General features: G+C 53.2%; 1 protein-coding gene across 1 annotated transcript in view; it reads right to left on the bottom strand.

The window, feature by feature from the left end:
- Positions 1–7212: 7212 nt before the first annotated feature.
- LOC144951897 (uncharacterized) overlaps positions 7213–21055 on the bottom strand; it is a 36103-nt gene continuing 22260 nt past the window's right edge. Inside the window, exon 12 of the mRNA XM_078882243.1 lies at positions 7213–12283. Coding sequence (XP_078738369.1) covers positions 12249–12283 — 35 coding nt within the window. The 3' untranslated portion in view covers positions 7213–12248. The remainder of the gene's footprint in view (positions 12284–21055) is intronic.

Raw genomic sequence — 21055 nt, 5'->3', positions numbered from 1 at the left:
GACACGGCGCGGAGCCCAGCTGGTGCATCTGCCAGTCATCTGAGCCAGTCAACCCATGGGTTCCATTACGGCGTGTCAGGAGGGCCTTGTCACGTGACAGCGATGAGAATGTGGCTGTGATGAAGTCACCATCACTTAGGAGTCGCATCGTGATGGGTGGTTGTTATTGTTGCTGGACCACCATGCACGTCTTCCTTCATACGCCCGCGTGCGTGTGGCCGAGGGCACTTGCCCCAAGAGTCCGTCGAGGCTATACGGGGGCTCTTTGCCTTTGTGTATTAACGCGCTAATACACGAACGCCATCAGACACCGGCGACGATTGCCCTGAACCGGTCGTGGGCCTCCCCGAGCTCGACTCAGCCTCAAGACGAGCGCTTGGCATGTGTCGCGTCTTCGTCACCACTGGGGGGGGAGGGCGGAGAGACAAAGGCGGCCGGGCGTGGCGCTGCCTGCCCCCCCCACCCCCCTTTCGTGTGCCGTGTTGCGTCTTTTGTCGGAGCCGCTAAGGACGCTCACGGCACTTTGCCCCCACCGCTACCGAACAATCCGTGGAGGCTACACGGGGGACCTTTGTCTGTGCGTGCGCGTGATGGACAGGGCGGCCTGCTTGGGACGAGTGTTGATGAACGCGGTGTTGAGGGTTACATAAGTGGGACGAGGGGGGGGGTTGGGGGGTGGTTTGGGGGGGGGGTCGAGGTCGATCTAGCGACAGTGACCAGCCCCCCCCCCCCCCCAAATCTCCCCTCTATAATTAGGACCGCATCACAAGTTGGTAGCCAGGACAGGGATATTGGTGGGGGGGGGGCTTGGGATGATGATCGTGGTGATGGTGGGTGGGTGTTGGGGGGCTGCGGGGGTAAGAGGGGGGCCCAGGTGGGGGGGGGGATGGTGGGGGGGGGGTGATCATCGTGATGATGGTGGGGGGGGGGGTGGTGGAGAGCTGTGGGGGTAAGAGGGGGGCTCGAGAGGGGGAGATGGTGGGGGGCGGGGTGGGGGGGGGATCGTGATGATGGTGGGGGGGTGTTGGGGGCAGTGGGGGTAAGAGGGGGGCCCAGGTGGGGGGGGGGGGTGATGGTGGGGGTGGGATGATGGTGGGGGGGGGGGATGATGGTCGTGATGATGGTGAGTGGGTGTTGGAGGGCAGTGGGGGTAAGAGGGGGGCCCAGGTGGGGGGGGTGATGGTGGGGGGGGATGATCGTGATGATGGTGGGTGGGTGTTGGGGGGCTGCGGGGGTAAGAGGGGGGGGGGCTCTGGTGGGGGGATTTTTTCCACTGACCCACTCGCTGCTATATTCGTCCCGTTGACCCGCGCGCTACAGAATTCAAATCGCAATTGGATGAGGAGCGCGACGTTTATTGCACGGGGTGGGTGGAGGGGGCGGGGTGGTGGGGGGTGGAGGGGTGGGGGGGGCCAGGATTCGTGCCCACCGACACCGCAGGGCGCGGGCACAATGTCACGGCCGCTGCCTGAGCCTCCGGGAGGGAGGGGGGGAGGGGTCCAAGTGGGGAGCGAACCGGTAACCTCATCCTCGGAGGGGATTTTTTTTTTTGTCGCGCGGTTACATAACGAGCGGGTGGTGAAACGTCGCGTGATTTACTGCAACGGCTGGAAATGCAACTAAGTTTGTATTATATCATGTATCATTTATATATTACATCATATATCATTTATATATTACATCAAAACATAAAATGTTGGAATAACATTTGCCCCGGGCCAAAGATAAATGTCACTTAAATCTGTCGTGTCGGAGAGGAACGGCTGGGGAGCCTCTATCGACTACAGACTACAAACTACACTATACACTACACTATACACTACACTATACACTATACTACTATACACTACACTATACACTACACTACACACTACTATACACTCCACTATACACTACACTATACACTACTATACACTACACTATAGACTACACTACACACTACACTATAGACTACACTATACACTACTATACACTACACTATACACTACTATACACTACACTATACACTACACTACAGACACACACAGTGCACTCGAATACCCACAAGTGTAGCTCACTATAGCCCAATGGTTCTTAACCTTGACTGCAGCCTTGCTACCCCTTTGATTCTCAACCGTTTGAAAAATGTACAATCTTAGTAACTACCCCGTGTGTGTTTCGATTTAGCAAAGCAAGCTGTTACTCACATTGACCCTTCTAAAAAACATAATCTGGTCTTCTTAGGTTTTTTCGGTAAAGTCACGTAGGTAAAAAATTAAAATTAAAATTAATAAAAGTAAAATAAAATAAAAAATAAAAAAATAAAATAAAATAAAAATACAAATAAAATAAAAATACACATAATTTTAATTTTTTACCTACGTGACTTTACCGAAAAAACCTAATAATATGAATCCTTGCAGTCACGAAAGCTTCAAATCTAGAAATAATCTGGTCTGTGCTGCTTCAACAGAGGAGGAGGCAAAGCGACACGAACTCTCTCTCTCATCATCATCACCGCGGTGGCTAGGAGATGTTAACTACCTCGCCTGGTGTGCAGGAGGTCGTGGGTTCGATCCCGACCCTGACGCCTGCTGCTGTATATTTGGAGTTTGCGTCTCTCTCATCATCATCACGGTGGCTAGGAGGTGTTAACTACCTCGCCTGGTGTGCAGGAGGTCGTGGGTTCGATCACGACCCTGACAATGCCTGCTGCTGTATATTTGGAGTCTGCGTCTCTCATCATCATCACAGTGGCTAGGAGATGCCAACTACCTCGCCTGGTGTGCAGGAGGTCGTGGGTTCGATCCCGACCCTGACGCCTGCTGCTGTATATTTGGAGTCTGCGTCTCTCATCATCATCACAGTGGCTAGGAGATGCCAACTACCTCGCCTGGTGTGCAGGAGGTCGTGGGTTCGATCACGACCCTGACAATGCCTGCTGCTGTATATTTGGTGTGTCTCTCTGACTCTCTCTCCCCGTGGTCGCGTGGATTTGTGTCCGGGTCCTCCGGGTTTTCCCTCCACATTTAGAATCAACAGCGTGCGTTCAGATGATTTGGCTGCTGTAAATTTCCACGTGACGATCAGCCACTTCGTTGAGTTGTCATTTGAGGCCGGATCGCGTCTGAAAAGAGATGTATAGCTTAGTGGGGTCCGACCTGATAAAATAAAAAAAAATTCAACTAATATCAGAGGTATCTTTAAATGCCACTTTGCAGCCAATTATTTATGATCTCGTGTAGACTCACACAGATACCCACAGACTCACACAGAGACCCACAGACTCACACAGAGACCCACAGACTCACACAGAGACCCACAGACTCGCACAGAGACCCATCGACTCACACAGAGACCAATAGACTCACACAGAGACCCACAGACTCACACAGAGACCCATAGACTCGCACAGAGACCCACAGACTCACACAGAGACCCACAGACTCACACAGAGACCCATAGACACACACAGAGACCCACAGACTCACACAGAGACCCATAGACTCACACAGAGACCCACAGACTCACACAGATACCCATAGACTCACACAGAGACCCACAGACTCACACAGAGACCCATAGACTCACACAGAGACCCACAGACTCACACAGAGACCCATAGACTCACACAGAGACCCACAGACTCACACCGAGACCCATAGACTCACAGAGACACACAGACTCACACAGAGACCCATAGACTCATAGAGACACACGTAACATCGCGTGTACGTAACCATTGAACTCTCTTGTCAATCCACTGCCGCGTGACGACGGCCCTTCCACACGCTGCGCCGGCCACGGGGGGTTGCTTGACACGAGTATTACTTCACCACTCTGGTAATTGCAGGTCGCAGAAGGACGAGGGGTTGGCCCAGAGTTTGGGAGCGGTGGCGCAACGGTCAGCGCACTCCGCTAAGATACCCGGCGACCCGAGTTCGATTCCCGCTCACGACCAATAACAGTCGCGAATATTCTGAACCGGTCCTGGGCCTCCCCTAGGTCGCAATAGCCTCAAATGAGTACCTGGTGCGGTGTGTAGTAAACATCGTCACCGGGGAGACAAAGGCGGCCGTGCGTGGTGCTGGCTACAAACCCCCTGATGCTCCGTGCCGGCCTTCATAAGGTGCTACTCGCTAACAGCACTTGCCCCGACAGTCTGTCACAGGCTACACGGGGGACCTTTGTCTTTGTGGTGTTGGGCACCCACCCCCTCGTGTGCCACCGTGCCGGCCTTCATAAGGTGCTGCTACTCGCTAACAGCACTTGCCCGACAGTCTGTCACAGGCTACACGGGGGACCTTTGTCTTTGTGGTGTTGGCCACGCACCCCCTCGTGTGCCACCGTGCCGGCCTCCATAGGTGCTACTCGCTAACAGCACTTGCCCCAACAGTCTGCCACAGGCTACACGGGGGACCTTTGTCTTTGTGGTGTCGGCCACCCACCCCCTCGTGTGCCACCGTGCCGGCCTTCATAGGTGCTACTCGCTAACAGCACTTGCCCCAACAGTCTGTCACAGGCTACACGGGTGACCTTTGTCTTTGTGCTGTTGGCCACCCACCCCCACATGTGCCACCGTGCCGGCCTTCATAAGGTGCTACTCGCTAACAGCACTTGCCCCGACAGTCTGTCACAGGCTACACGGGGGACCTTTGTCTTTGTGGTGTTGGCCACCCACCCCCTCGTGTGCCACCGTGCCGGCCCCCATAGGTGCTACTCGCTAGCAGCACTTGCCCCGACAGTCTGTTCAGGCGAAACAGCGTGTCCCAAAACCGGTTCGGATATCGCTCGCGGGAGGGAATCGAACTTTCTGGAGGTCGCCCGTTTCATGAATCGCCGCGCACCAACCGCTGCCCCCCACCCACCACGTGCCACTTGGACCTGCGCCGACATGATAATTGTTGTTTTACCCTTCTATCTGGCAACAAAACTGACACCTTTTTTTACAAGGAGTCATGTTTGCATAGACCACAATACCTGCAGTCATAATGCAAAAAAAACATGTTTCTTGTCAAACGCGTGCGTGGTTACTGGTGCGTGCGTGCGTGCGTGCCAGCAGTCAGCTTCTACCGAGAAGAGGGACAGGGAAGGATTTGGGAAGGATGCTGGGGGGGAAGGGGGGAGCCAGGTTCGCGCAACGGCAGCCCTGCAATGTCTAGCTTCGCGTCACTGCTGCCAGAAGGACATCCACGAGAGAGGGCTCCAGACAGCCCCATCTCCCCCACCCCCGAGAGAGAGAGAGGCAGAGAGAGACAGATAAGTTATTATTGCTCGGAACAGAAATAGACCATTGTCCTCTGAAGTCAAAATGTAAGCCGAAGGTCAGAGGACAGACGCTGCATCAAGCTGGGCCGATTTAAGCACCTGAGATGGAAATACAAAATAAAACCACGTCTAAATTTCGATTTAAAGCTTTCGTGACTGCAGGGATTCATCTCCTTGGTTCTTTCGGTAAAGTCACGTAGAAGGGAAATAATAAAATAATAAAAATAAAACATAATAAAATAATAATAAAACCACGTCTGTGTGAGAATTCGTGGCTATAACAAAAGCTCACAACGTCTGCAACGTGTGGATGTGCGCCTACTGAGTGTCAGGTCAGAATTGTATCTCTTTAAACACGTGTATTGGCACGCGACGCAGCAGTCTTCAACAAATAGGTGTTCATCTTTTCGGCTTGGGTCTAATTGCCCACGCTCAACTCACGTTGGCTGTAAATCACCACAGTCTCTTACGTTGTGGCAAGCTTCGGGGCCACTTCCTGGAGTCGTGGAGTTCTGCCATTACTCGTACGGTACATTCTATCAAAGCGTGTTTAAATTTTTTTTTTTTAAATATTGCTTATTTTTAACTGCCTGATTAATCCGTGTCACACGGTTGTCCACTACATCAGGTGAGTTATTGTCGGTAGTGATACAATCGCCACGCTTACGGAGTGTCACCCAGCACAGCCAGTCTTCAATAATAATTATAAGGGTCTTTATTTATTCCAGCACGAGACACACAGGTCTTCAGGGATTCCCTTCACTCCAAGCGTCCCGAAAACTCTCTCGGTTTCCCCTTCTCATATTACCCCTCAAGCCATCTTTCTCGAAGGTTCCTGAACCCGCTTTCCCTCCAGCCCATCACCTTCCCACTTTTCCTCACGGATTCCAACCGTCCATCCCTGTCAATCATCCTCCGTTCTCTAGATTTGAAGCTTTCGTGACTGCAAGGATTCATATTCTTAGGTTTTTTCGGTAAAGTCACGTAGGTAAAAAATTAAAATTAATCAAAGTAAAATAAAATAAAAATCACGACGTTTCGGAGGCAACACCAGCTTCCGTCTTCAGGTGGAACCGTCACAGCACGCTTGCTGTATCAAGTGGAACCGTCACAGCCCGACAGCTGTATCAAGTAAATGCTTGATACAGCTGTCGGGCTGTGACGGTTCCACCTGAAGACGGAAGCTTGTGTTGCCTCCGAAACGTCGTGATTTTTATTTTACTTTGATTAATTTAAATTTTTTACCTACGTGACTTTACCGAAAAAACCTAAGAAGATGAATATCCTCCGTTTTCCCGCTCTTTCCATTTTGTATTTCTCCTCCAATCCCCTTCAATTTCCCTGGCCTCTAACCAATCCCCTTTCAGGCCCAGTTAAGTTACCAATCAGAGGGCTTTGTTATTACACGCTTTTTTTTTTTCAATTGTAACCCACTTCCCAATGTCGTATCGACTGCAAACTTGGTATACGTATGTCATACTGATGACAATACTATATTCTATCATAAAAACCAATCCCCTTTCAGGTCCTGCTAAACACCGTTCAGCGAGGACTTGTTCTACCTCCCGATTGGCCAAGCCATGCACGCCGTGTCCATAACATCCGGTGAGTTTTTTCGGTTGTGATCGAATCTCTACGTATCTCAGTTTCCATGAGAAGTTGGAAGGGGTCATACTCTTAGTTCTTTCGGTAAAGTCACGTAGGTAAAAAATGAAATTAAAATTAATAAAAAAAAAAAAAAAAAAAAAAAAATCACTGTAAAAAATGAAATTAAAATTAATAAAAGCAAAAAATAAAAACAATTAAATTATTTTTATTTTTATTAATTTTAATTTCATTTTTTACCTACGTGACTTTACCGAAAGAACTAAGAGTATGAATCCTTGCAGTCACGAAAGCTTCAAATCTAGAAGTTGGAAGGGGGTTTTGTTGTTGTTGTGGCCTACAACAGGCTTCTTAAAAAATGGCGTTCACTCGTGACATTAAGTAAGGCATCTTTATTTGAGGAAACTTTAAGAGGGGTGGGGAGCAGGGAAGGGGTAATATGTTTTAAAATCGTTTTTTATTTTACTTCGCTCGGAAGTGTCTATGCATTTTATTTATTTCCTTGCTTTCCAAAGTTGCTCCCAAGGTAAGACCCGATCAATCTTAGGCGACAGTGCGATCGATTCACGGCGGGTTTACAAACGAACAGGCGAATTATAATTAACGCCGACAAATAACAAAAAAAACGCGCAAAGAGAAAACCTCATGAGAATAAGAAGCTAAGCCCCTGTTGATATAAACTACCGTACATTATACTTTTTTTGTTTGTTAAACACAATATTTTTTCATCAAAGGTAATAAAAGCCACTCCCCGATCCAGTAGCCCCCACTTTCCACTGCCACATCCGAGCCGAGCGAGCACGGTGTACGGGTACGTTTTCCACTATTCTCCGTGCAGAGCAGTGCTACACTGGCCTCCTTTCAAACCTTTCAACCCTTTACCGTTCCGTGATGCCTGCAAGTTGCAGGGTGTTTTGGGTGTTTCGTTTACCACCGAACCTCGAAACGCGCGCAAGCGATTCAGCGTTAATTTTATCTCGTAGTAGCGCCCCGTTGTTTTTAAAAGACGTTGCACTCACCGCAGAGAACCGTAGCGGCACGACCCGTCACTCGACGATAGCTGGCGCCAAAATCTGTGCCTACACGCACTTCCCCCGCAGGGCCTTGTGGATTAAATAACTAAAATTAAATCACTGTATCGGTACGTCTTCAGGTCGGAAGTTATTTTAATTTAGTTTTTCTCCACATTCGTACACCTTACACGTACTGCATCGTAACGGAATAGGAAGCAAATACAAAAAAAATTATGACGTACGTCATCGAAAATGGCAAAGGGTTAATGCATCTAGCGTCGCCCCACGGCCAAGCAAGGCCAGGCCCAATGACACGACCATTGCTTGTGACGTCAATCGGTGACGCTGCGAGCGAATCTCGTCACCCGCACGCGCCTTGTTCGCGTGCGGCTGCGACGTCGCCGAGTGAGGAAAAAACTATTGAAACCCGGCTACACCGGGCTATGAGACTCTGTACGGCCCAGGTACAGCTTCGGTTGTTGCCAGTGGGGGGGGGGGGAAGAGAGGTACAAACAAAGAGGTTTGGAGTTCAAGAAGAGGAAAAAGAACCCGCTGGATTGGTCGCGTCACCACCCCCACAATAGTAGCATTTCTGCCGCCAACCTATAGCCGGGTTATAAGAGGCGCACACACATAAATAGCCGCTCTCGATAGATCAAAAAAGGGCGGCGTTCAAAAAAGGGGGGCCCCAAAAATAAAAAAAAATAATGGCCCCCATCCCCTGCTCCCTTAGAGCCGCCATGAAGGGCACGGGTGGGACGGTGGTGGAGGAGGATAGGTGGGGAGAGGGGGGGACCAGGGGGGGGGGGGAGAAGGCAAGGGAGGGGGGGGAGTGCCGATGTTTAGGGGGCGAGTGGAGAGGATGGGTGGATGTGGATTCTATTACGGGACAGTGAAATATGAAGTCAATCATAATCCCCGTGCGTGTGCACACACAAGGACACAGAGAGAGAGAGAGACACGTTCAGAGAGACACGCGCAGGTTTACAGACACACACACGCAAACACACGCACGTTCACAGAGAGAGACATGCAAGCACGCAGACACACACACACGAGACACACATCGCAAGCGCAGAGACAGATACGCGCGGCGCAAGTTCAACGCGTGTGCGACGTTCACGCGCCGACGAACTGGGAGACGTATTTAGGAGCCGGTGCTCAAGCAAAAGAGGGGAAAATCCGAAACGGGAACGAGCCCCGGACCACTCGCAGGAGCGCGTTTCGTCGGTACGCACCTAGAACTTTGCTCTCCACCGTAACGCGGCCAAACGTGCGCTCAAATCGGAGGGTGCGACGCTGACCCCAACGTTTCGACCGCATTAGCCACCGCGTGCCGAGTGACTTTCGAGCCGCGCGGCGTGGCGATATTTGGGGGTGGCGAAATGGAAGGGGGGGAAAAAACTAAACGGATAGGTTCGCGCGGCAGTGAAATCGCACCGACCGAGGGGAAACCTGAAGCAGCGGTCGGCACTGGGACACCCGGAGAGATGGCGCTGTCGAGTGTGCAGGCGGTGGAACTGCACCCGTGTCCCCCCCCCCCCCCCCCCCATTGGACCACAGGGCCATGTTATTCATTGTACTGGGAGGGGGGGGGTCACGTGACAACCACGGCCAACTGTGCCCACCGGGGTGTCTTCCGTTAAGAATAAAACCGACGGGTGCGCCCCCCCCCCCCCCCCAAAAAATAAATTCGTGGCATTTCAGAGAATTCGGTAAAAGGGGCCCAAGTCCCTCCGCCGTCGAGTCGACCACACTCGGGGCGGGTTCAGCCAGACAGCCAAAAGGGTTGCGGGACAAACTTGAACGTGCTGAGAGCGGAGGAGGGGGGCAGAGAGCGCGAGAGAGAGCGTGAGAAGCAACGCGATACGATGGAAAGTCTCCCGGAGTAAGTGGGCAACGCACGGCTGGCTGCCGGATTGGCACCGGCTACTGCCGCCGCCGCCGCTGCTGCAGCCGCTGCTGCTACCCGCCGGTCTAATTTTCGCACACCACTTCTTCTTAAACTGTTTACACATTTAAGCACGACGGGCCCACGTAATGGCTTTTGTAATCATTGTTGCCGAGATCGAGTCTTAAAAATAATCTGTCCCCGAAGCCGATATAGACTTGACGGAGCTCGTGAACGACGCCGGGCGCGGAGCTGGCGGCCACCGCTAACAGCACTTGCCCCAAAAAGTCTGTTGATGCTACACGGGGGATCTTTGTCTTTTGTAGAGTCAACTTCAGCTGCGGGGAGAAAAAGGCGGCCGCTGGGTCGGGGCGGGTCTCCGTATGAGTTTGTTGTCCTTCCCCCGCACCTCCGATTAGCACGGTCGGCTACGTACGGTGCGAAAGAAGTTCAACATACATACATAGACTCGCACAGAGACCCATAGACTCACACAGAGATCCCCCTGCTGGGACGTCCGTGGAAAACAGAAAAGCTTCGCGGCTCATCGGATTCCATGCAGCAGCAGGAGAAAGATGACGATGCTGTAGGAGGCGGCGGCGGCGGCGATCCTCCAACGGACGCTCTCCGCAAATCCGCACCGACCGTCTCGCCTCACGTACACATGCACGCACGCACACACACGTATGTATACGCGCGCACACACGCGCGCACACACGCGCGCACACACGCGCGCACACACGCGCGCACACACGCGCGCACACACGCGCGCACACACGCGCGCACACACACGTACACACACGCACGTGCACACACGCACGCACACACACGCGCGCACACACACGTACACACTCTCACACGTACGCACGCACGCACACGCACACACACACACACACGCGCGCACACACGCACGCACAAACACACACGCGCGCACACACGCACGCACACACGCGCGCACACACGCACGCACACACGCGCGCACACACGCACAAACACACACGCGCGCACACACGCACGCACGCACACACGCGCGCACGCACGCACGCACACACGCACGCACACACGCGCGCACAAAGCGCCTGGACGCAAAATTAACCGCGATACCTCGCCGCCGCCGCCGCCGCCGATCTCGTCAAGAAGAACGAAAACAAAACAAACAAAACCGCCACCACGTGACACTGCCGGAGTCGCCATCCCCGCAGCGGCGGCGGGCAGCAGCCGCAGCGGGGGGTTTTGGCCGAGCCGCCGGTCGCCGCGTCATCGAGCGGCGCTTTCGGATGCGCCTCTGCGGCCCGTCTGGAACGCTCTCTCCCCTTCCTGTGAGCTTACGCAACTTTTAAATGGCCGTCTCGATCGACACACTCGTTTCTTTAGCGATACAGGTCGTCGTTCCTGGTGGGTTAGATCGCGCAAAATATCAATGTTGTCTCGTTAAACCCGCCACCCCACTCGCCCCCCGACACAGCACAACTAGTAAGGTTTGTCACGTAAACAGAACTTGCCGATTCGTCACTAGTACAGCACTAACCGGTTGTGTGTTGGGGAGCAAATCCACAACATTTTCCACGTTTCGCCAGGAAGTACAACCAGCATCATCAGGCGGCAGCCAGATGTACACGATCATCAATTTTGGTCCCGAAAGCCTACCCGTTACAACTCATTCCTTGAGAACTGCTATTTTGTCTCCAGCTTGTCGCCATCCCCCCCCCCACCACCCCCCGCCGCACCTGCAATAAGAGCGCGGTGCGAAAGAAGTTCAACACGTGGACGTACGTTCACGAGATAATAAACGGCAAAGTTCGGAGCAGTTTTTTTTTTTTACACTGCAATCATTTTTGCCCAGCAACCCCCACCGGTACGTGCTGGCCGTTGCGTGCTGTTGTTTTATACCGGTGTTCACACATCCGCCCCGAGCCTCCCCAGCGAGTCGGATACGTGACGGAGTTGCTCACCGTCAACATTATCGTCGTTGTTGTTGTTAGCGCGACATTAACCGCTACAAGTCCTTGACGACCGGACTGGGAGGTTTCAACGCCAGCCACCGTGAATCACCATGGTCAAGCGTGGTCAAGCGTGGTCTAGCGTGGTCCATCGTGGTCCATCATGGTCCACCATTGGTCCACCATTGGTCCACCCACGTGCCACCTCCCAACCATCAGCCCACATATGCGGCATAAACCAGCCGACGCACGGACTCCGACGACTCGGGGAGAGGGGGGGGGGGCCTCGAGGACTGGGAAATTCACGCACGGCCTAATGCTCTGTCCGTTCACCTTTTCCGTGTGTCTGTCCATGTGTTCATCCGTGTGCTCGTCCACGTGTGTGTCCGTGCGTCCGTGTGCCCGTCTGTGTGTCTGTCCAAGAGTTTGTCTGTCCATCCGCGTGTACGTCCCTGTATCCGTCCGTGCATTCATCTGTGCCCGTGTCAGCCCCCTCTCCGTCGACTTCTGCGCTCTGCGGGTAGTGTGTGGGGCGCGCTCGCCATGGCCCGGCTACTGCTCGCTCTCTTCGTGCTCCGAGCCTCCTCCTGGGGACACAGACAGAAGGCACCGCAGGGTTAAAGGTCAGCGCCGGGTTAAAGGTCAACACCGTGTTAAAGGTCAACAACAGGTTAAAGGTCAACGCTGGGTTCATCGTTAGCCACGATCAATCCAATGCTGCACCAACACCACCCTATGTGTACGTTCAACTTCTTTCGCACCCTACGTAGCCAACCGTGCTTAATCGGAGGTGCGGGGGAAGGACAACAAACTAAAACGAAATAACCGAGTTTTCAATCGACATTTAAAAGTGGCACAGCTCCAAGTGGCTGCCTAATATCGGAAGGGAAGAGCGTTCCAGACGGCCGCGGGAGCGCATCCGAAAGCGGCGCGCGACGATGCGTTGACCGCCCTCTTCGTCCGACGGCCGAGCGTGAACACCGACGGACGATGGCGGTGAGAGCCGCGTACAGACGCCGCACAGAGTGGCCACCACGTGGTCGTATTGATGGGTGGGGGCTGGTGGGGGCGGTGGCATTGTTGGTTGGTGGTAGGGAGATGGTGTCGGTGGTAGTGTTGGTGGTGTTGATAGCCGTGCTGTTAGTGGCGTTAGCGGTGGTGACGGTGTTGTTGGCGGTGGCGTTGGTGGTGTTGGTGGTGGTGTTGGTGGTGTTGTTAGTGGCGTTAGCAGTGGTGACGGTGTTGTTGGCGGTGGCGTTGGTGGTGTTGGTGGTGGTGTTGGTGGTGTTGTTAGTGGCGTTAGCGGTGGTGACGGTGTTGTTGGCGGTGGCGTTGGTGGTGTTGGTGGTGGTGTTGGTGGTGTTGTTAGTGGCGTTAGCAGTGGTGACGGTGTTGTTGGTGGCGGTGGTAACGGTGTTGTTGGCGGTGGCATTGGGGGTGTTGTTGGTAATGTTAGTGATGTTAGTGGTGGTGACGGTGCTGTCGGTGTGGCCGTGTTGTTGGCGGTGGCGTTAGAAGCAGAGGCACGGCTAGGATCTCTCCCCGCCCCTCCCCGCCCCGTGCCCGCACCCGCGCCTCCGCTCGTGCCCCTGGGAGGGGGCCTCACTCGGCACGGACAGCGTTGGCGCTCGCCTCGTGTCAAGGTCGCGCCCGATCGCCGGGCGGTACGGAGACCCCACCTCACCCCGCGCCACCCCGGGTGCATCATGCGCCACCGTGCCCCACGGTCACTACCCCTAACCCTGAGCCGATGATAGCCATCCCAGCAGTAGATTTCCAGGGCCTGAATCCATTATTTACGCTTGTTATTATTCAAAAGTGTAATTTCCCGTTATGTGACAGGCATATTCATGCCGCAAATGATCCAGTGTGTCTTGACTTTGCCGATGACGCCATCTCTCCGTTTAACCGGCGCCTTCTTTCGTCTGCAGACTCTTCTGGATTCATCGGGATGAAATCTAAATGAGCGACTTGACGCACCGAATGGAATTTACTCCGAGATTAACTCGTGACAAATCTGTACGTTAAGAATGGCGACTGTAAATGACCGCTATCGTAGTGTTCTAAGAGCCGTTTGAGTTACGAGGAAGAAAGTACACAAACTATGTTTCAATTCAAAATTTAGATTTTCCCCAAACTTACATTTTTTCCTCGCATGCGAGAGTGAACATAAAAATTTAAACCATTGTGTTTGTTGTGAATGTGAGAGTGAATATCCAAATATAAACCATTGTTGTTGGTTGCAGGAGTGATTTAATCATTATAAGTACTTTACTATCAGGTTTTTTCGGTAAAGTCACGTAGGTAAAAATAAATAATAATAAAAAAAATGTATCAAGTTTTTTCGGTAAAGTCACGTAGGTAAAAATAAATAATAAATCGTACAAATTCTAGAAATAATAATAGAACTAAAATAATTATTTTTGTTCTATTATTATTTATATTATTTTTTATTTTTACCTACGTGACTTTACCGAAAAAACCTGAGAGAATGAATCCTTGCAGTCACGAAAGCTTCAAATCTAGAACTAGAAGTACCGACTTACTGGATTCTGCATTGATGTGAATACAAACAGGTTAACCATTTATAAACCGGAAGGACAGGGCCGGTGTTCATTTACGTTCACAAATTTTCGCTACAAAATGTGAGCAGATGCTCGCTTTTACATAAAAACTCATTTGCTGAATTGACGTGAATTTTAAGAAATGTTTAAACCGTAAGCGCGGCCCAAAAAACGCTCAGGTGGAAACTGCGCCGGTTTATTTAAATTTCTATTCGATGTCAAAAAAAAATAAAAAATAAAACCAATGTCACGCACAAATATTAACCGAGAATTCCTGGGTCTTTCGGTAAAGTCACGTAAGATAGGTTCAAAGAAAATAACAAAAAATAACGAAAATAACTGTTATTAGAAATGTTTTTTTTGTTGACCAGTGTAATTAAGGCGTTACACGCAGCGCTACAGAGTGGTCAGGCGTGCGTGAGGCACAGACCACCAAAACTGTACTCATAACAGAGGTCGCAACCGGGTACCTGATACCCGGCTACCCGTACCCGGCCGGGTACGGGTACGGGTAGCCGTTTGCGACCCTGGTGCGGCCGGGTACGGGTAGGCCGTGAGTCACTGGTGAGTAACCGTTTGTCACTCATTTCCCAACGTCTTGTCTCTTCTCACAATTCAAGTTCCTAGAATCAACACACCCGCAACATGGCTTCATCCCAGAGGTCGCAATCAGGTACCCGATACCCGTACCCTACCCGTACCAAGCCGGGTACGGGTAGGGTACGGGTACGGCCGGGTACGGGTACCCATTTGCGACCCTGGTGCGGCCGGGTACGGGTAAGGAATCAAAACCCGTTTGCGACCTTTGACTCATAATGGTGCCATGGTTTGGCCCCACGAAATGTTTGCCTTGAGCATCAGTGGGGGGGGGGGGGGGTGCCACTTCTAACGGGCAAACAGACAAGGGGAGGGGGGGAGGCTCTGTAAACCTCCTGCCACCAAGTCGCCCCGAATGTGCCACCACATCTCTGGCGGGAGGGGGGGCTGGGGGCCTTCATCCAGCAGCGGATTGACTACGGAGTGGGGAGGGGGGTGCATTCTTAATTGAAAACTAATTTCTTTACAACTGCTGTTTCTGCTTAAGTCTATTGTCCTTCCCTACACCCTGGCAACATCCGATTAGCTACGTACGGTGTGAAAGAAGTTCAACATACACTCCATAAATAGACTCACGCAGAGACCCACAGACTCACGCAGAGACCCATAGACTCACGCAGAGACCCATAGACTCACGCAGAGACCCATAGACTCACGCAGTCCTATAGACTCACACAAAGACCCAGAGACACACAGAGACCCATAGACTCACACAGACACCAATAAATTCACACAGAGACCCATAGATTCACACAGAGACCCACAGATTCACACAGACACCCATATACTCACACAGAGACCCAGAGACACACACAGACCCATACACTCACACAGAAACCAATAGACTCACACAGACACCAATAAATTCACACAGAGACCCATAGATTCACACAGAGACCCATACACTCACACAGAGACCCATATACTCACACAGAGACCCATACACTCAAACAAAGACACAGAGAGACACACAGACCCATACACTCACACAGAGACCCATATACTCACACAGAGACCCATAGACTCACGCAGACACCAATAGACTCATACAGAGACCCATAGACTCACACAGAACCCCATAGATTCACACAGAGACCCATAGACTCACGCAGAGACCCATCGACTCACACAGAGACCCATCGATTCACACAGAGACCCATAGACTCACACAGAGACCCATCGACTCGCACAGAGACCCATAGACTCATAGACTCACGCAGAGACCCATCGACTCACGCAGACACCCATAGACTCACACAGAGACCCATAGACTCACGCAGAGACCCATAGACTCACGCAGTCCCATAGACTCACACAAAGACCTAGAGACACACACAGACCCATACACTCACACAGAGACCAATAGACTCACACAGACACCCATAGATTCACACAGAGACCCATAGATTCACACAGACCCATAGATTCACACAGAGACCCATAGATTCACACAGAGACCCATAGACTCACACAGAAACCAATAGATTCACACAGAACCCCATAGATTCACACAGACACTCATAGATTCACACAGAGACCCATAGACTCACAGAGACACAGACTCACACAGAGACCCATAGACTCACACAGAGACCCATAGACTCATGCGGACACCCATAGTCCTTGCCCACTCACCGGCACCTCCGATTAGCACAGCTGGCTATGTACAACACGAAAGAAGTTCAACATGCCGCACACACAGCAATCTGAAACAAGAAACCAGCCCCTCCCTCCCCCCAACAAAGAGAGCCATGGAGGTGGTGGGGGGCATGGGATGGACGTACTGACCGCCCGGTTAATCGTCCGCGCAGTGAACATTCTGTCTACCGCTGCGCACTGTGATTGATTTGGTGCTAATGTGCCACGCGGGGGGATGACGCCGTTGGGACGCGCACTCACACAGAGACCCACAGCCTCACACAGAGACACATAGATTCACACAGAGACCCACAGTCTCACACGGAGACACACAGACTCACACAGAGACCCACAGACTCACACAGATACCCATAGACTCACACGGAGACCCACAGACTCACACAGAGACCCATAGATTCACACAGAGACCCACAGTCTCACACAGAGACCCATAGACTCACACAGAGACCCATGGACTCACACAGAGACCCATAGATTCACACAGAGACCCACAGTCTCACACAGCGACCCATAGACTCACACAGAGACCCATAGACTCACACAGAGACTCATAGACTCACACAGAGACCCACGGACTCGCACAGAGACCCACAGCCTCACACAGAGACCCATAGATTCACACAGAGACCCACAGTCTCACACGGAGACACACAGATTCACACAGAGACCCATAGACTCACACAGAGACCCACAGACTCACACAGAGACCCAGAGACTCTCACAATCATGCACTCGCTCGGTCACTCGCTCGGTCACTCGCTCGGTCACTCAATCACTCGCTCGCTCAATCACTCGCTCGGTCACTCAATCATTCACTCGCTCGCTCACTCAATCAATCATCCACTCGCTCGCTCGCTCACGCACTCACGGCTCTCGCCCGCTCGCAGCTGCTCAGCGGCACGCAGCGACACACAAAACGCCGCCACCCCCCCCCCACATCCCTCTAACCCCCCCCCCCGGCCCCCCCCCCCGACCCCCCCCCCCGGCCCCCCCCCCCGGCACGGCGCGAGAGACAGACGATACCGTCGCGAGCCGCGGCGACGTTTGGAAACATTGAGCTCGTCCAGGATGTCCCAGCGGCAGATGCCTCGAGCAGCAGGACATCCCTGGGGGGGTTTTGGCTGCATCAGGGATGGCAGCTGACAGCATCCACTCTCTCTCTCACTCTCTCTCTCTTTCTCTCACTCTCTCTTTCACTCACTCAAACTCTCACTCTCTCTAACTTTCACTCACGCTCTCTCCCTCACTCACTCTCACTCACTCTCCCCTCTCTCTTTCTCTCACTCTCTCCCCCGTCTCTCTCTCTCCCCCGTCTCTCTCTCCCCCGTCTCTCTCTCCCCCGTCTCTCCCCTCTCTCTTTTTTTCACTTCTAGATTTTTTTTATCAGCTCTTTTTATAATCTTTTTTTTAATTTCTTTTCTTTTTCTATTTCTCTCCTCAGTCTCCCCCCCCTCTCAACTCTCTCTCCCTTGTCTCTCTCTCTCCCCCCTCTCTCTTGTTCACTCGCTAACGTGCGATCGAGCGCGGGCCCGCGTGGCTTACCACCACCGCCACCACCAGCACCGCCACCACCGCCACCGCCACCACCGCCACCACCGCCACCACCAGCACCACCAGCACCACCAGCACCACCAGCACTGCCACTGCCACCACCGCCACCACCAGCATCATCACCACCACCACCAGCAAGCAGTACCATGAAAGGAACTCGTGAAAATCCTTCAAGTGTATATTTAAGGGCAGCTAATCCGCAAGTTGTATGTTTCAACGTAGTTTGACTGGGCAATTTGGCTTAAGGGCCGTTTAATTTTAACACGAAACAATGACAAAGGTCCCCCGTGTAGCCTTCACAGACTGCTGGGACAAGTGCTGTTAGCGAGCACCTATAAAGGCCGGCACGGCACACGAGAGGGTGGGTGGCCAGCACCGCGCCCGGCCGCCTTTGTCTCCCCACTGGCGATGATTTTACTACACACAGCACCCAGGTACTAATTTGAGGCCGAGTCTACCTAGGGGGAGGCCCAGGACCGATTCAGATGATCGTCACTGGGTGGTGGCCGTGAGCGGGAATCGAACCCGGGTTGCCAGGTTCAGAGCGAAGCGCGGCGCTAACCGCTGCACCACCGCTCCCCCCACCACCGCCACCACCGCCGCCACCACCACTACCACCGCCACCACCGCTCCCCACCACCACCGCCACCACCACCGCCACCACCGCTCCCCACCACCGCCACCTCCGCCGCCACCACCGCCGCCGCCACCACCACCGCCACCGCTCCCTACCACCGCCCACCACCGCCACCACCGCTCCCCACCACCACCACCGCCACCTCCGCCGCCACCACCGCCACCACCACCGCCGCCACCACCTCCGCCGCCACCACCGCCACCACCACCGCCGCCACCACCGCCACCGCCGCCACCACCGCCACCGCCACCACCGCCACCGCCACCCCCACCACAACCACCGCCACCACCACCACCGCCACCGCCACCACTACCGCCACCACCACCGCCGCGGGTTATTTTTACCCCTCGCCCGCGTCCTCCTCTCGTCCAGAGCCACGGCTTCCAGAGTGGCTGCGGGAACACCGCGGGGGGGGGGGGGGAAGGGGGGAATCGTCGCTCGCCGTCACGGTCGCCCCACCGGCATCGGCACTGCCGCCGATCGAACGTCGTCGACCATCGATCCGATTACCGGAGCGTGCGTCTGTGTGCGTGCGCATGCGTGTGTTTGTTTGTGTGTGCGCGTGTGTGTGCGTGTGTGCGCATGCGTGCCACGTGCGTGTGTTTGTGTGTGCGTGTGTGCATGCGTGTGTGTGCGTGTCCACATGCGTGTGTTTGTTTGTGTGTGCGTATGTGCGTGTGTGTGCGCATGCCTGCCACGTGCGTGTGCATGCGTGTGCACGTGCGCAATTTCGACTTCCCGCCGTGCAAAGCTGCGTCGGGGCCGCGTTACCGCTACCCCCACCGCCTGCCCCCCCCACCGCCTGCCCCCCCACCGCCTGCCCCCACCGCCTGCCCCCACCACGGTATCACATTGTGCTGAACAACATCGAAGTCTTAGCGCGACGCAAATAATCCGTCGCTCTCGCGCGCGTATTTATAATGATGCGCGCCGCGCGCGCGGCCGCTCACGCGCTGCGTATCGGCCCCATAAATACGAGAATCGGAATATTTATCTGGACTGCGGGGGGCAATCCCGACGGGTCCACAGGTGTCTGGCGAAGGGGCGACCGGGGGTCAGAGCGTGACAACAACAGCGCCACGGGGGGGGGGGGGGGGGGGGGTGCGGCAAGTCGACTTGAACGCCGCCAGTCGATCATCAACAACCGAGGTGGACATCGAATCGTCCCGGCTCCAGCCTGTACGCCGAACTTCTTTGGCACCATACATAGGGAACCATGCGGTGGAAGGACAACAAACTATGGGTTTCTGTGCGAGTCTGTGGGTTTCTGTGTTAGTCTATGTGTCTCTGTGTTAGTCTGTGGGTCTCTGTGTGAGTCTATGGGTCTCTGTGTGAGTCTGTGGGTCTCTGTGTGAGTCTGTGGGTTTCTGTTTGAGTCTATGGGTCTCTGTCTATGGGTCTCTGTGTGAGTCTATGGGTCTCTGTGTAAGTCTATGGGTCTCTGTGTGAGTCTATGGGTCTCTGTGTGAGTCTGTGGGTCTCTGTGTGAGTCTGTGGGTCTCTGTGTGAGTCTGTGGGTCTCTGTGTGAGTCTGTGGGTCTCTGTGTGAGTCTGTGGGTCTCTGTGTGAGTCTGTGGGTCTCTGTGCAGATGTAGATACCACTGGTTCTTTACGTTCTGCAGATGTAGATGCCACCATCGCCACCGTCTATTGCGCGGCGGTTGAACTTCCGACTCTCCGTCCGAATGGGCAACTGGACATTCTTTCAGGGTTGTTCGTATCTCTCTGAAAGTCCATACGTCGAATGTTTGTAAGTAGATGAGTCCCTGTATGGACAACGCCATGGTGGCTAGGAGATGTTAACTACCTCGTCAGGTATACAGGAGGTCGTGGGTTCGATCCCGACCCGAGTTTGCGTGTCTCTCCCCGTGGTCACGTGAATTTTTCTCCGGGTCCTCCTGTTTTTCCCCTCCACGTTTAGAATCAACATCACGCGTTTCAGAGTATTTCGCCGATATAAACATCCATATGATGTGATAGCCAGGTCGCTTCTGAAGAAGAGTTGCTATATAGCAGGTCAGTGTGGGCCTTGGTAAAATAAAAAAAATAGAGTTAAATAAAAATAATAAACACTCTCTTCTATACTATGAGACCTCCTTTACCAGTGGCAAAATATAGTGATAGGTTTTTACCCTTTCAACTGGTACAAAAACTGACACCTTTATACGAGGAGTCAAAATGTCTTTGAGTTGTACGCCTTTTAGCGTCATCTGGTCCAACACCAATGGAGACTAGGCTCTAAGAAAAGCTGTCTCGGGTGTGGACCAATCAACTTCAAGGACAGTGCATATCATTATCATCATCAGAGTTGTTTCTTTTTGTTTGCATTTTGACTGCTTGTGTTGTGGTTA

Source organism: Lampetra fluviatilis, chromosome 64, assembly GCF_964198595.1.
Source record: "Lampetra fluviatilis chromosome 64, kcLamFluv1.1, whole genome shotgun sequence".
Classification (NCBI taxonomy): domain Eukaryota; kingdom Metazoa; phylum Chordata; class Hyperoartia; order Petromyzontiformes; family Petromyzontidae; genus Lampetra; species Lampetra fluviatilis.
This window is presented reverse-complemented; position numbering and strand designations above follow the sequence as displayed.